Below are 16,366 nucleotides of genomic sequence, written 5' to 3' on the forward strand. Positions count from 1 at the left end.
GTCCCTGTGCCCAAGAACACCAAGGCCATCTGCATGAATGACTATCACCCGGTAGCACTGACCTCTGTCATAATGAAGTGCTTCGAGAGGCTAGTTAAATCCTTCATCTGCTCCTCGCTGTCTCCCACCCTGGACCCTATGCAGTTTGCATACCGGTCCAATAGGTCTACTGACGATGCCATCGCCCTGACTATGCACACCGCCCTCTCCCACCTGGACAAAGGGAATACATATGTGAGAATGCTGTTCATTGACTATAGTTCTGCATTTAATACCATTATCCCCTCCAGACTCGTCTCCAAGCTCATAGACCTGGGACTAAGCGCCTCCCGGATCTTTGACTTCCTGACGGGGAGGCCACAAGTGGTGAGAATCGGTGACCGCACCTCATCCACAGTCATCACCAACACAGGCACCCCCCAGGGCTGTGTGCTCAGCCCCCTCCTGTTCTCCTTGTTCACGCATGACTGTGCGGCTACGCACAGTTCAAATCTCATCGTGAAGTTTGCTGACGACACAACCATTGTGGGCCTCATCACTGACAACGACGAGTCAGCCTACAGAGAGGAGGTTGATACCCTGACAACATAGTGTCAGATTAATAACCTCTCTCTTAACATCAGCAAAACAAAAGAGATGATTGTGGACTATAGGAGACGGCAGGAGGAAGAGCATGCACCCCTATACATCAACAGATCCGTAGTGGAAAAGGTCAGTTGCTTCAGGTTCCTCGGGGTGAACATCAGCAGTGATCTCACCTGGTCTGTTCACACGGACAAGGTGGTGAAAGCGGCCCGGAAACGCCTCTTCTTCCTGAGGAGACTGAAGAAGTTTGGTATGAAATCAGTCATCCTCACTAACTTTTACAGGTGTACTATAGAGAGCATCCTGACTGGTTGCATCACAGTATGGTACTGGAGCTGCACAGCCAAGGACCGTAAGGTCTTACGTAGTGTGGTCAGGTCTGCGGAATTCATCATAGGCAGGGAGCTCCCAGCCCTGCAGGACATCTTCCACACACGATGCATCAGAAAAGCTGGCAGGATCCTTAGACTGCTACCATCCATCCTTTTTTCCCCTTTGCCTTCTGGTAGGCGTTACCGAAGTATTCGATCTCGCACCCGTAGATTGGAGAGCAGTTTCTTTCCAAGGGCCATCAGGCTTTTAAATGGACAGTGATACAGTCTCGCCACTTTACACTTTACATGTTACAGTTTTGTACTGTTTGCACTATCAGTAATATTGCACTACCTGAAACCAGGCACATTTGATTTGTCTTTAGGTTAGTATAGGTATATTAGGTTAGTATAGGTTACTATATGTGTATTATATGTTTAGCAGATTGTATTGTATATTTATTTTGTAGATTTATTATATGTTTATTATATGTGTAATCTATGTTCAGAGTACTTATATGTTATGTTATGTTATTTATGTTATGCTATGGTAGTTTGTTGTACGGTGTCTTGTCCTAAGAATTTCAGTGCCCAGTCTGACTCTGTTTTTCTGCGCATCTGACAAATAAATACTTAAAACTTGAAACTTGAAATTGAACTAAAATCTGTGTATTTTGCACACTTTGGTGCAACTGGACTTCGAGATAGGACCAAGTTAGATGTTACCCTAATGTCACTAATATGGGCATTATTATGGAAAATAAGATTTATTTACCAAAGTCATCTTTAAAAAAAGAGTTCAAAGACACAGACGCGATGGTTTTTCAATGAAGATTGTTATCCACTCTCTGGTGGAGCAGAGACTGAAGGACCTGAACACAGAAAAAAATTAAACAGATTTGATCACACTCTTGTCTTGCTACAGTTACATAGATTCTGGAGTGGACATAACAACAAATTACTTGGATTGGACATTAGACATGGGATGATAGATGCATGAAATGTCACAAAAGGTCAAGGGATCAGGGGGAAACACTCAGGCAGAGACTTCTGTCCTCACAGAAAAGTTTCTTGGTGGTTGTTTCACCAGCAAAATCAGGTAATTGTCTGACTAGCAAATCACATCATTTTTTGTCATGGTTACTATGACATGTGTTTTGACATATTGATACTTCCTGCTCCAAACAAGGAACATTGTGTCATGTTTCTTTTGAGCAGAGAGATGTTTGTTAAGCATAAATTGCATTACAGGGCTCTTCAGCAAACTGTTCAGCATTTAACTAGATTCATAAAAAGCAAATACAAAGTCATGTTTAAATACAATTTTCACTGGAATAGCACATCAGTAGTTTGCAGCATGTTAGCAAATTTCCACCAGAACATCTAATCAACATTTCATTTCTCCACCAATCACTGCATTTATCTATTCTGAATACATTTGCACCTTTAAACTCAATGAGCTTACACATTTATATTTCGATCCTTCTTGTCGCTGGTCTTCTTTCTTTGAGGTCAGAGGTTGCTAGCACTTGATCCCAGGTGGAGCTCAGTCTTCTGGGTGCTTTCCAGTTAATGTGTGTGCAACTTTCCAGAACGCATGGGATTAAGACCTTTTTTTTATCCATGGCTCCTAAAGGAAACTTAAAGTAGAAAAAACCGCACTCTCAAGCTTGTCCCGTTTATCCACAGACGCGTTTTGGCCTAAGCCATCGTCTGTGTGTAGCGTGAACACCAGAATGGATGCTTTTTATCATAAAGGGGTTAAGGGTCAAGGGTTACAAGTGAATCACATGACATCAACAGGTGAGCTGCACCTAAGGGTGCACAGATTCACAACATGTTCGCACACAAGGCACAGTACTTCAGACTGTACTAAATAAATTGACAAGTCAAGTAGGCTAAACAAAAATACAAAATGCAAACAGAATGATTGAGGCGGTAATGCAACAACCACTTCAGCCCCCTCTCTTATAGTATCTTAATACATCAATAAGCAATATGCTCCACACAACTCATGTGCACAACCCAGTGAATATATACACATCTTTACACAGAGAGATCATAAAAAGCAGTTAAAAACTAGCTCTTCATTCAAACCATTAGGGTGTACTGTTTGAAGCATAAAGATCCAGTAGGCCTCCCGCTGAAGGAGATAGCGCTCTCTGTCACCACCCCGTTTAAGAGCCTTCACTGTCTCTATGCCTTGACATTTCTGGCCTATTCCTAAAGGAAACCCCTCCTTGACCGCCCTATGTTTACGTAAAACAGAAAACTGGAAGGAATGAAAGGCAACGTCTCATCGATCTTTCCCTGGTGGATCCCTCGGGAAATTGTCCTGCTTCGAGTCAGCCTCACAGGCCGTGCACCGCAGACTACGTTGACTTATGTCCTCGACCTTTGACCCTTGGGACCATCTACTCCTTCCTTTGATGAGTGGCACTTGTACTTATTTCAGAACATAACACATCAGTCTCTTCATGTCCCCTGGGTACGGTTCTAATACCGTCAATTCTCATACACGTCCTGCAGGGGCAGACAGAGGGGCTTGTCAGTGGGGTAGGCAGGGGGCAGCATAGAGTCCAGGATGTCACGTCTGACTGAGGGGTAATCAGGGGTTGTCTAAACTCAACTCAGGGTCGTGTAATAATAACAGTTTTATTTTGACTGGGAATGTCTGAGGGGGCTGGTGGGTGGTGGGCAGGGCTGGGTAGTCACTTCCTACCTAGGTGATGAGCACACCTGAAATGAATGAACAGGTGAGGTCAGGGATTCGGCATGCCCACACGTGAATACATTTGAGGACAGACGAGATGCACTAAAGAATGGGACAAAGCGAGGACACTGCGGTTGGGCTGAGAGGGATTCGAAAAAGCATGCTTTAAGGGAAGTAATGTCGTTGTTGCTCTGACTCTGTGCTCCCTTTTTTCATCTCTGAATTTGCGTCCATATGTTGTGCTGGCCCATGTAACTGAATGCAGCCCTGAGTTGTGTAATGTGTCATGGAGAGAAACCACGCTACGGCTTGGAAGGGGTTCACTGTGGAGGATTACACCATGTCAGGGAAGAACCATGCGATGATGTGGAGGAGGATCACATCGTAGTGTGAATGACTGCCAACCTATAACATCCGCTCCTGTAGCTTTGCTACTTCAGTCTCTTTCACTCTCTCTTGTTTTTCTCTGCCTCCTTCTTAGTCGTACGGGTAACATGAGGCCTATTGTAGGTCTCTGTCCCTGCAATGTCTGAAGGGGCTCGGTTTCCTGGTGAAACTAAGCGAGCCGTGAACAGCATTGGATACCGGACCCTACAGACTTGGGATGGCACATCTGGACAACTGGACATTCCTTGGTAAGTGCCTGGCGATTGACGGTTGGCCGGCAGAGGCTCACGCCAAAACAACAAATTTCCTTTTTTCTTATCCTGGATTATAATGGATTGGTTTTATAATATAATATTAAACCATAGGCTTTTGCAATCCATCACATTCACAGAATGGCGTGAAAAGGCTGGGGAAAAGTCAGGAAAATCGCAGCACCTGTCCCAACACCAGAGCCTGCACAAACCCTTTGCAGCAGCTGCAGATGCCTCAGGTTCCAAGTTCATCATTGTCATGTTGTGCCGCACAATATAATCCATTGCACTTCTGGTCGCCGCACAAGCAGATTTTCCCTCATTTGTACAGGCTGGCGCTTAGTCATCTGTGTACCCCCACCTCCTCTGGGCCCTCTGATTGGGTATTTTTAAAGGCTGGTGAAGTGCCCAGCCCCAGCGCTGTGGAGAAAATCCTGTTCTTAAACAAAAAACAAACAACATAAGTCTCCATAAACACCTTCAGTTACCACAATAATCCCCCCCCCCCCTATCCACAAGCACTGCCATTGTCCTTTATAAAATATTCTCATGCCACTGTCTCTGTTTTTGTTAACTATATACTCAGCATTTGCCACTATAAATTATATAAATACTCCTTCTAAGCACTGCACTGGTAACACTTTAGGCACCAGTCCCTCTCCCCAAGCACCAGTAATTCCACCACACACCTCGAAGCCTCAATAGGCTATGCCAGTCTGGGCTCCAGTGCATTGTTAATCTGCACAGATTCACTATAATCATGTGTGTGTCTGTGTTAATGCATTCATTTTCTTCCTCTATTCATGAGTTGTATTTCGTTGCAAACAAGAAAAATGTCAAAATCCACGATGCAAAATGTGATTTATTTTTTATTTTGAGTTACTTTATTTATTTTTGTATTAATTAATTAATGTATTAATGTTTAATTTATCCATGCATTCGTTTTTGCTTCAGGGAGATTTATATGTTGGTTCTGTTGTGAACAGTTTGCCACAGAGTGCTTTCCTTAACATTCTCCAGCAGAGGTCCTCATCGAGCTCTGATTTGAAAAGCTTTGAGTAATTAACCTTTTTTTCGATACAATTGTATTGAAAGCTTTGCTGGTTTGTAAAGCTTCACTTTGCCATCACTGTATCCACTAGGGGTGCACTTGGGATCCTTCATTGTCTCTAGCGCGCAATTTAGACTCATTTACATTTACATTTAGTCATTTAGCAGACGCTTTTGTCCAAAGCGACGTACAATGGAGAGAACAGTCAAGCTAAGAGCAATAAAGAAAATACTGTAACAATAAATGCTACTTTACATAAGAATTAGAAAAACGACCTAGAAAGGGAAAAGAAGTGCAGGAATGTAACTGCTGAAGTGCAAGTTAAGCGCTAGTCAAGGTGCCAGTTAGGAAGGGAGCTTCTTGAAGGTAGAGAGGGACGCCCCTGCTCTGGTAGTACTAGGCAGTTCGTTCCACCAACGTGGAACTACAAATGAGAATAGTTTGGATTGCCGTGCTTGCACGGACGGCAGTGCCAAACGACGCTCACTAGACGAGCGCAGCGTCCTGGGTGTGACATTTGCCCTTACAAGAGCATTTAGGTAGGTGGGAGCAGAACCAGCAAGCACTCTGTAGGCAAGCATAAGTGACTTGAACTTAATGCGAGCAGCTACCGGCAGCCAGTGGAGCTCAATGAGTAGCGGGGTGACGTGTGCCCTTTTCGGTTGGTTGAACACCAGGCGCGCCGCCGCGTTCTGGATCATCTGTAATGGTTTCACCACGCAAGCCGGCAGGCCCGTTAGGAGGGCGTTGCAGTAGTCAATGCGGGAACTCACCAAGGTTTGCACCAGCAGCTGGGTGGCATACTGGGTTAGGTACGGCCTGATTTTGCGGATGTTGTATAGCGCAAAGCGGCACGACCTGGAGACAGAGGCAGAGACAGAGACTCATTTTCCTTTAATTACTAAGGTCATTTTATTTATTAATTAACACTATTATTTATGTGCTACATGAGCAATTTAGTTGGCTACTTGTGGTTTCAGTTCACTTTACAGTGATCTTTTATATTAGGCCTTTCAGCCATCTGTTTTCATACATTTTAATATTGATTCATACACATATCACTCATGCAGTATTGCTTAAGCATTGCCATTCTGTGTACACATTGATCAGTTTTGCAAAGTGATTCATGTATACTTATACTGGTATCATACCACTGTCAGTACACATGGGTTTGCTGTGAATTGGTGCTGCACTTTTAGGCAACACACTACTTAAATTATTAGCCCACAGGATATCACAAAATTACATTTGGAACTTCAGTCCTAGGTGGTGTGTTGTTTTGACATTTCTTTCCCTACATGGTAATTTGATTGGATTGGATTTACATGCTTATTTCTTTCTTTTAACTTGCTTTGTGTGTGTCAGCCACCCTTTGGCTTGAAGACTCTTCCCTATCTTCCCTATTAACTATTAACCTATTAACCCTATTCTGTTTGGAGCCATGCTGTGACAACTCTCCATCTTTCCCTGCCCATTTTCTAGACTTTCAATTCAAACACCCCACATTGCATTCTGTCTATTGTAACTGATCTTTAACATTTATCAAAAGTAATGAACTGATATGCATTCCATATGCTGCTCCTTCACCTCTCATCGTTCTGGTTCACAGTCTCTTTGTCTTTGTCTTTATTGTCCTTAAAAGGACAGTTGGGGCAGGTGGATTTCTTCTTGCATATTTTGGCAAAATGTCCTACTTTCAACAGGCAAATCACATGTCCTTTAGCTCTGGTTAGCACCTGGGTCGTTGTCAATGTGATGGCGGGGTGTCCGTTGCTTCTGACCTTTCACGACCTGGGCCTGGGCTTTGCCAAGGCCGTAACTTCTGATGCAGTCGGAGGCTATGGCTGGTGTTTGGGAAAGTTTTTGGCTCGATGCCCATTGTTGTTGCAACACTTGCAGAGAGGTGCTGGGATCACCCCTTGTCCTCTGCAGTGTGGACAGGTTCTGTTGTGGCCATGGGTCACCAATGGTCAGTCTCTGTCCATCTGGTCTTTACAGGTGGATGGTGTTGAGGTGTGGTGGCCTGGGTGTGGTGTCCCAAGTGAAAGTTAGTTACACTCAGAGTAGACACATGACTAAAGGGTTGAATCAAGGAGCCCTTTTCTATTTATGCTAGCATGTTAACTTAACTCTCTGAAAGTTTATAAAAGAGATTGCAAGTTTCCCTCCTAAGGGTTTAAGGGCAGCCTGTCAGCTCAATGAGTTCCTCTACACTGGCTTCTCCCCTGAGAATGGTGCACGTGGTCAGAAACACTATTGTTTATTTATTATTTAAGTTTTTCTTGTTTAAGGAAAGTCACTTTCGCGCTCGTTTTACATAGGTTGCGAGTGTCCCTCCTCAGGAGTTTGCTCAGGAGAACTGTTCAGCCCAGGGGTCAGCCAAGGAGAGGAAGTGCAAGTTAGGAAAGGAGGTTCTATCTCTCCATTCCTGCTCTTCACACATCAAATTAAACCTAATTATTCGTTTCAAAATTCACATTTATACAGATCAATTTGTTGCAACATTAATTTTCATCTCTTTATAACTCCACAAATGTTTCTTCTAATTTAGAATTTTAGTGTACGTTTTAAGTATGCTATTTTACTCTTTAAACATTTCTGACATTTTCTGTTATCTAAATGGTAATGACTAATTAACTCCAAATTTTTGTCCAAATCTTTTTTACCTTTGCTTGAGTTCCTCACTTCTCTGTAGTTTCCATACACGTCAACCCCTTTGGATGCCCACCTGTACAACCATCTTGAAAAATCTGTATAATCCATGTGTGTATGTGTCACATTTCAGTCTGGGAAAATTATCATTGTTTACTGATGTGTGTAATCATGTGGTTGTATAATTGTGTGTTGTGCTGTAACCAGTATGCAGGGGGAGAACGTTGTGGCAATAATTGTGGACTAATGGACTAATGGCCACGGAGTATTGATTACATGATTGGACACTGGACGGAGGAATCCCTTTTATACAGGGTAACTGAAAGGAACGAGAGAGATTTTCCCAGGTGACGCTGGAGTGATGACGCGATCCAGCAGCGACACGCCGGACAACAACAATCGCCAGCCAGCCGGCGTGAGGGGAGAGAAGCATGTTAGCATGCCAGCTAAAGGGAAGTGCTTGTACTGATTCGAGTGGATACTCTGTGTGAATGGGTCAGCTTCTAGCTTGCCGGTTTGTAAGTGTGCTTTCTGTCCAGAGCTACCGTCAGAGGAGAAGCAGAAGCGGCATCGGGAGGAAGAGTGCGAGAGAGAGACGCAGACTGTCACCAGCCAGGGTGTGTGGAAGTGCGACGGTGGCGTGATCTTCCCTCCTTCATCCTGCAACGATGAACCGCTGTTTCGCTTGCTCCTGGACTTATTGAGCTCGTGGGGTTTGGGTGTTTTGCTGTGTTTTGGTCGGCGTGGGGGATGCCGCCGACCAAAAGTGTTTTCCTTCATCACCGGCAGCGCACCCGCTTAGCGGGGCAGGCATGAACTGGGTGAGCCCCTCTTATTGGTTTCCACTTGCTGGGGAGGTAAGTGCAGCCTAACGTGACGAGGGGCTGTTTAGTGTAGCGTGGGAGCGAACTGTAACAGTGGTGTAGCTTGCTGTGGGTGTGTGTGAGCCATCTGTGCACGGACATTGCTTATGTATATTTCACGTGTGAATTGTAACACCAGTGTTTTGCCTAGCTGGGAATGATATTGGGGGCTTTGCTGTGGGGAGTTTTGTTTCTAATGTATTGCATGTCTTATTTCTAAGTGGCCTCTCTGCAATTAAGTTGTACTCCTCCTCCCCCCTTTGTGGTGCCTGACTGGCTATTAGTTAGCCTCTTTACCCTGTGTGATTGGGGTGGGTTACATAGGATGGGCTGGGCCTAAACTATGTACTATATTTTGCCCAGGGACTGTGTGCTTCTAAGTGTGTGTGTGGCTGCCGGCCCTCTACAATAAAACTGTTAAACTTTATTCATGTCTGGTGTTGTGTGTCTCAGAGGGGTCTGAACCAAGGGAAAACATTAAGGTCGCGGTGACGACAATTTGGCGTAGCCGGCAGGACCCCTCTCTAGACACAACACCATGAGTGACGACGAGGGTGCGGCAGCACCAGGTGTGGTAAATAACATGATGGTGCCTTGGTTCCTGGGTGGGCCCTGGGTACCTAAGTATGGGGATAAGGGCAGCCAGCAGCCCTTCATAGAATGGCGTGATCAAATAGAGGTGTATTTGCGGGCACAGACACTGTCAGCAGAACAAAGGGTTGACTTTGTAATGAGTGCACTCCAGGGGGATGCTAGGAGGGAGATACTATTACTCCAAGCCACAGAGAGAAACACTGACAGTAAAATATTCACTGCCCTTGAGAGACTGTATGGGGATGTCTTGACTACCAGTCAGGTTAGAGCAAAATTCTTCAAATGTCAGCAACTGGTGGGAGAAGGGGTGGGGCCTTTCATTCTGCGTCTCCGTGAGTCTCATTTCAGATGGCGGAGCAGAGAGGAAGCAACGGGGTCTGATGTGGAGATGCTGCGCAGCCAGTTGGTGCTGGGACTACTGCCAGGACCTGTGCAGACAGAGCTCCAGCGGCGGGTGCGACGGGAGCCAGACCTAACCTTCAAGGAGGCGTGCAAGGAGGTCAAGGCCATGGAGAAGGAGACCGAGCGGGCCACCGTAGACGGTGTAGACATACGGCGGACGTACAACAACCCCCCCCAGCCCACTCCTCCTGCCCCATCAGACCCTCTTCAAAACTGGGACAGCCTCAAGGAGGCATTGAGAACTGAGCTAGCTGGTGAACTGCGGGCCCAGGTTATTGACTTAAATACCTCATTACTGGCAGAGCTCCGATCACAACAAACTACCCGCCAGCAACCGGAACAACCACCTAGCAAGAGGGGCGGCGAACAGGGCGCCAATCGGGCACAGCGGCGGCCAAGACTACCACAATGGGATGACCAGGGCCGCCCGATCTGCCTACGTTGTGGGCAGGCAGGCCACATGCTACGGGAGTGCCAGAACCGAGAGTCCACTAACCATTTTAGAGTGACAGATGAGGGGAGGCCAGTGGAGGTTCCAATGCGATCTGCCCTTGTCGGAGAGAGCCCTGAGGTCGAGGTCCTTGTCCAAGGTAAACGCATCCCCTGCATCCTCGACACTGGGTCCCAGGTGACCCTATTTAGCCAGGGCCTGTTCCAAAAGCACCTACAGGGCACCGAGATGAAAGAGGTGGGTGATATCCCTTGGCTGACATTGAAAGCGGCTAACGGGTTAGCCCTGCCTTATGTTGGGTATACTGTATTGGACTTTGAGGTGGGGGGTGTGTTGGTACTAGGAAGGGGGGTGGTTATAGTTGAAGACAAGTACTTGCCTCCGGCCTATGGGGTTTTAGGCATGAATGTGATTCAACATTGTTGGGATGGCCTCCGTCAACAGGGGGGGCGCACATTCACTATGTTCAAGTCTACTCTCCCCAGGTCAGCAGGGGTGGCCTGGGATCGGGCCTTTGCCGCCTGCAGGAGGCTTGAAGCAGAGGAGCACCGGGGACCAAGCCTTGGAGTGGCCCGGCTGCGTACAAGCGACCCTGTCTGGCTGGCCCCACAAACGGAGACTGCGGTGTGGGCCCACGTCCCTGAGGCGCCCAAAGCCAGTCAAGAAGATGTCCTACTCGAAGACTGCTACCATGGGGGGCAAGAGTGGTGCGTGGGGCGTGCAGTTGCGAGGCTACAGGACGGCAGGGTCCTCCTCCGCATATGTAACCCTCACCCCTACCCTGTGGCGCTACCTCCCAGACGGCCCCTTGCCCGTGTCCTTCGTCTGGGACAGGATGATGTCCAAACGCCAAACCAGCTGGTCCTCAGGCAGGAGGATGATGCAGTGGTGGAGGTGGACGTGAGGCCAGTGAGTAGTCCCCTTTCCCCCTGTATGACTTCTCTGCTCCAACAGACGGATGGACTGACACCGCCCCAGTCTCAACAGCTTCAAGGGCTGCTTGAGCGTTGGCAGGGGGTGTTTGCCCAGAGTGAAGACGACTACGGGTGCACAAATGCCGTGTACCACACCATTCCCACAGGGGGTGCTGCACCAATTCGCCAACGATATCGACCCGTGCCGCCTAACCTCTACGCGGAATTGAGGACGTTGCTGCGTGACATGCTGGATGGAGGAGTTGTCCGAGAGAGCTCCAGTCCGTGGGCGGCCCCGGTGGTCTTAGTAAAGAAGAAGGACGGCTCCTGGAGGTTTTGTGTTGACTACAGGAAGTTGAATGCAGTCACGCATAAGGATGCCTACCCCCTCCCTCGTGTGGAGGAGTCCCTGACTAATTTAAAGAAAGCAGAATGGTACTCCACACTCGATCTGGCCAGTGGGTATTGGCAAGTGGAGGTTCACCCTACAGATAGGGAGAAGACGGCCTTTGCAACTCCACTAGGCCTGTATGAGTTTGAGAGGATGCCCTTCGGCTTATGCAACGCCCCCGCAACCTTTCAGCGCCTTATGCAACGATGCCTCGGGGGTCAGGTACACGATTTTTTGCTGATATATCTGGACGATATAATTTTGTACTCACCTGATTTCCATTCCCACATAGGACACCTCGAGCAGGTCTTTTCCAAGTTGCAGGACCATGGCTTGAAGCTGCAGCCCACCAAATGCCACCTCTTCCAGCGCTCAGTACAGTACCTGGGCCACGTGGTGAGCCAGGGGGGTGTGGCAACTGACCCCCAGAAGACTGAGGCGGTCCAGGACTGGCCGGTGCCCACTACAGTGCGGGAGGTTCGCTCATTCCTGGGGTTCGTCGGCTACTACCGCCGGTTCGTCCCATCTTTTGCGCGGAAAGCAGGGCCACTGCACGCGTTGTTGAGGGGGACCGGCGGGAGTAAGACCAAGTTAGTCGACTGGACCCCAGAGTGTGGAAAAGCTTTCGAGGACCTCAAGGAAGCCCTCCTGAGAGCCCCTGTTCTGGCCTACGCTGATTTTGGCCTCCCATTCCGGGTCTACACGGATGCCAGCTTGCATGGGCTGGGGGCTGTGCTGGCCCAGGTCCAGGAGGGGCGAGAACGCGTCATCGCCTACGCCAGCCGCGGACTCCATGACGCAGAGCGTAATGACCAGCATTATAGTGCATTCAAACTGGAGCTCCTGGCTTTAAAGTGGGCAGTGACGGAGAAATTCAAAGACTACCTGTGGGGCGCCACCTTTAAAATCTTTACTGACCACAGGCCTCTGCTTCACCTGCAAACGGCTAATCTGGGGGCTGTGGAGCAGAGGTGGGCTGCCCAGTTGGCGAACTTTGACTTCTCCTTATGCCACAAGCCAGGGGCAGACCACCAGAATGCAGATGCCTTGTCCCGCCTTCCTGAGGTGACTGCTGCAAGGCGATTGGAGGCACCTGAGCCGGAACCGGAGGGCTTGGAGCAAGGCTCATGGGCAGAGCGCCAGGGCAGCGATCTGGAATTGGCCAAGATCCGGCAGTGGCGGCAGCAGGGGAACAGGCCTACACCGGGTGAGCGGCAGTCCCTCCAGGCTAGTGGGCGACGACTTGTGGGGGAATGGGAAAGGCTTAATGTGCAGGATGGAGTTCTGGTGTGGCGGCGGCCGGCACTTAGGGGGCAAGAAGGGGGAGTGGCAATCGTGGCCCCTGTCGCTGAGAGAAAAACTCTGTGGACTCAGTATCACGTGGCTTTGGGCCACGCCAAGGGATCCCGACTGCTGACTGCACTGCGGGAGAGGCTTTTCTGGATTGGGATGAGCAGAGACAACCACAGGTGGGTGAGTGAGTGTCCCCAGTGTGTGCTTAGCAGGGCAAGGGCTGGGCCAAGGGCACCCATGTGTTCCATCGAAAGTAGCTATCCTTGGGAGACCCTGGCCCTGGATTACCTGTCCCTGCGGCGCCCTGGGGATAGCTACCAATACATACTGGTTATGGTTGACCTGTTCTCTAGATTTGCCTTTGCAGTGCCAACGAGAGACCAGACGGCAGCTACAACGGTAGCAGTGCTGTGGGGGACAGTGTTTCGGTCCTTTGGGTGCCCAGAGCGGATCTTGACTGACCAGGGGCCAGCATTTGAAGCTGACTTGACCCAGCAGCTGTGTACCCTGTATGGGTGTCGCAAGGTGAGAACAACCCCTTATCATCCTCAGGGTAACGGGGCTTGTGAGAGGATGAACCAGACGATCCTCAGCCTGCTGAACACCTTGGAGCCAAGGGAGTATTCTCGGTGGAGAGAACACCTGCCGGGCCTGGTGCATGCTTATAACAACACGCCGCACAGTGTGACCGGTTTGGCCCCCTTCTTTGTAGTGTTCGGCAGGCATGCCCGCTTACCAGTGGACCAGTTGGCCGGGCTGGAGAGGCCAGAGCAACGAGGTCCCTTGCAGGACTGGGTCCAGCAGCACCACGCCCATCTCCAGAATGCCTACCAGCTGGTGAAAGAGCGAAATCAACACCGACAACAACAGGACCAGGGACGACGCAACCAGGGCCCTAAGGCCCAGCCATTATTGCCTGGGGAGAGGGTCTTTGTTCGAGACTTCCGCCGCCGGGCCCGAGGGAAGCTGGGGTACCATTGGGACCCACGACCATATGTGGTCCGGAGCCAGCCTACGAGGGACCGCCCTGTGTACGTTATCCGACCAGAAGGAAGGGAGGGACCTCTGCGCACCCTGCACCAAAACAACTTGTGTGTGCAGCCCAGCAGCTGGCGGAGTGGGGCTCATGGGGGCGTAGGTGAATTGGCAGGGAGCCAGCCCACAGTACCGCCTGAAGCAGAACGGGGGCCTGAGAGGGGGTGGTGGCCAGTTTGTTTCCCATGTGAGCAGGGTCGCCCAGAACCAAGGGAGAACCTGAGGGGGGCTAGGGAAGTAGGGGAAGCCCTCGCTGAGGCTGGGGTGGAGTCTGGGGATCCTCTGGGACCCCGCCGATCCCAGCGAGCCAACTTGGGGGTTCGCCCCGCAAGGTACGGGGACTAGAGGTCGGGACGACCGCTGATAAAGTGGGGGGGTGTGTCACATTTCAGTCTGGGAAAATTATCATTGTTTACTGATGTGTGTAATCATGTGGTTGTATAATTGTGTGTTGTGCTGTAACCAGTATGCAGGGGGAGAACGTTGTGGCAATAATTGTGGACTAATGGACTAATGGCCACGGAGTATTGATTACATGATTGGACACTGGACGGAGGAATCCCTTTTATACAGGGTAACTGAAAGGAACGAGAGAGATTTTCCCAGGTGACGCTGGAGTGATGACGCGATCCAGCAGCGACACGCCGGACAACAACAATCGCCAGCCAGCCGGCGTGAGGGGAGAGAAGCATGTTAGCATGCCAGCTAAAGGGAAGTGCTTGTACTGATTCGAGTGGATACTCTGTGTGAATGGGTCAGCTTCTAGCTTGCCGGTTTGTAAGTGTGCTTTCTGTCCAGAGCTACCGTCAGAGGAGAAGCAGAAGCGGCATCGGGAGGAAGAGTGCGAGAGAGAGACGCAGACTGTCACCAGCCAGGGTGTGTGGAAGTGCGACGGTGGCGTGATCTTCCCTCCTTCATCCTGCAACGATGAACCGCTGTTTCGCTTGCTCCTGGACTTATTGAGCTCGTGGGGTTTGGGTGTTTTGCTGTGTTTTGGTCGGCGTGGGGGATGCCGCCGACCAAAAGTGTTTTCCTTCATCACCGGCAGCGCACCCGCTTAGCGGGGCAGGCATGAACTGGGTGAGCCCCTCTTATTGGTTTCCACTTGCTGGGGAGGTAAGTGCAGCCTAACGTGACGAGGGGCTGTTTAGTGTAGCGTGGGAGCGAACTGTAACAGTGGTGTAGCTTGCTGTGGGTGTGTGTGAGCCATCTGTGCACGGACATTGCTTATGTATATTTCACGTGTGAATTGTAACACCAGTGTTTTGCCTAGCTGGGAATGATATTGGGGGCTTTGCTGTGGGGAGTTTTGTTTCTAATGTATTGCATGTCTTATTTCTAAGTGGCCTCTCTGCAATTAAGTTGTACTCCTCCTCCCCCCTTTGTGGTGCCTGACTGGCTATTAGTTAGCCTCTTTACCCTGTGTGATTGGGGTGGGTTACATAGGATGGGCTGGGCCTAAACTATGTACTATATTTTGCCCAGGGACTGTGTGCTTCTAAGTGTGTGTGTGGCTGCCGGCCCTCTACAATAAAACTGTTAAACTTTATTCATGTCTGGTGTTGTGTGTCTCAGAGGGGTCTGAACCAAGGGAAAACATTAAGGTCGCGGTGACGACATATGTCGCTCCGAAGCCCCTTTTTGAAGGTTACTTAAGGGCTAGGCAATTGATAGATTGATACATACCCCTGTTAGATGTCCCTTCTGGGTGGTGTCAAATTGTTTTGGAAAATAAGATTTTAACTTTCAAAGTTATCTTTACAAAAAAATCCAGAGACACAGCATTAACGGGTTATTTAATGAAGAACTTTATCCAAACTCATGAGTGAGACCAACCCCAAACACAGAATAAAACAAAGGCTTTATACCACTCTTTTATGGCTACAGTTACAAAGATTCTAGGTGTGGATATTACATGATCAACCCATAAGATATCACATCAGGACAATATATTTGTTTCCCTGGAAAAACTCTGGCAGAGAGTTCTGTCCTGAACAGAACAGTTACAGTGTCTACGTTTGTTGGTGATTGTTTCACCAGCAAATCATTTTTGTCGTGGTTACTATGACACGTTTTTAAGACATATTGATACTTCCTTCTCCAAACAAGAAACATTATGTCATGAGAGATGTTTGCGAAGGACGAGTTGCATTACACTGCTCAGCATTGAACTAAATTCATTATAAATAAGGCTGTTTTCCATTTCGAATGGTTCAACGGTAGGAGGCATCCAAGATACGTCCACTGGGTTGTAAATGTGTAGTGCGCAGTTTACGCGGAGAATTTATGGTAACAGTATACGAGAACTACAACTAAAACTATAGATGCCACAGAACTTCCCTGCTACTATATAAAGTCAGAATATTTTTCCCTAAACGCATCAAGGCACAGCACTTAAATGCTCAAGCACAAAACCTTTACTCTGCTTGCAAATTGGTCTATAGTTGAGCTGAATTATTACAATTTCAAACAA

General features: G+C 48.7%; 1 protein-coding gene and 1 long non-coding RNA gene across 2 annotated transcripts; one reads left to right on the forward strand and one right to left on the reverse strand.

Annotated features, from left to right (window-relative positions):
- Positions 1-6,191: 6,191 nt before the first annotated feature.
- LOC122128617 lies at positions 6,192-8,071 on the reverse strand. The gene is made up of 2 exons (XR_006151505.1): positions 7,965-8,071; positions 6,192-7,321 (listed from the first exon to the last, which is right to left on the reverse strand). It is a non-coding gene; the product is annotated as an uncharacterized LOC122128617 (long non-coding RNA).
- A 4-nt stretch (positions 8,072-8,075) lies between these two features.
- On the forward strand, positions 8,076-15,442 carry LOC116218271. Its single transcript, XM_031559197.2, has 3 exons — positions 8,076-13,034; positions 13,212-14,225; positions 14,360-15,442. Exons 1-3 carry the CDS (start codon positions 9,352-9,354, stop codon positions 14,397-14,399), a joined length of 4,737 nt encoding a protein of 1,578 aa, XP_031415057.1. The 5' UTR covers positions 8,076-9,351; the 3' UTR covers positions 14,400-15,442.
- The last annotated feature ends 924 nt before the right edge of the window (positions 15,443-16,366 follow it).

The sequence above is a fragment of the Clupea harengus genome, chromosome 21 (assembly GCF_900700415.2).
Source record: "Clupea harengus chromosome 21, Ch_v2.0.2, whole genome shotgun sequence".
Lineage (NCBI taxonomy): Eukaryota > Metazoa > Chordata > Actinopteri > Clupeiformes > Clupeidae > Clupea > Clupea harengus.

Coding starts and splice junctions, on each gene's coding strand:
- LOC116218271 (XM_031559197.2), top strand. CDS start 9,352: ATGAGTGACGACGAGGGTGCGGCAGCACCAGGTGTGGTAAATAACATG. Junction 13,035..13,211: donor ATGAGCAGAGACAACCACAG/GTGGGTGAGTGA, acceptor CCTGTTCTCTAG/ATTTGCCTTTGCAGTGCCAA. Junction 14,226..14,359: donor TTGGGGGTTCGCCCCGCAAG/GTACGGGGACTA, acceptor TGCTGTAACCAG/TATGCAGGGGGAGAACGTTG.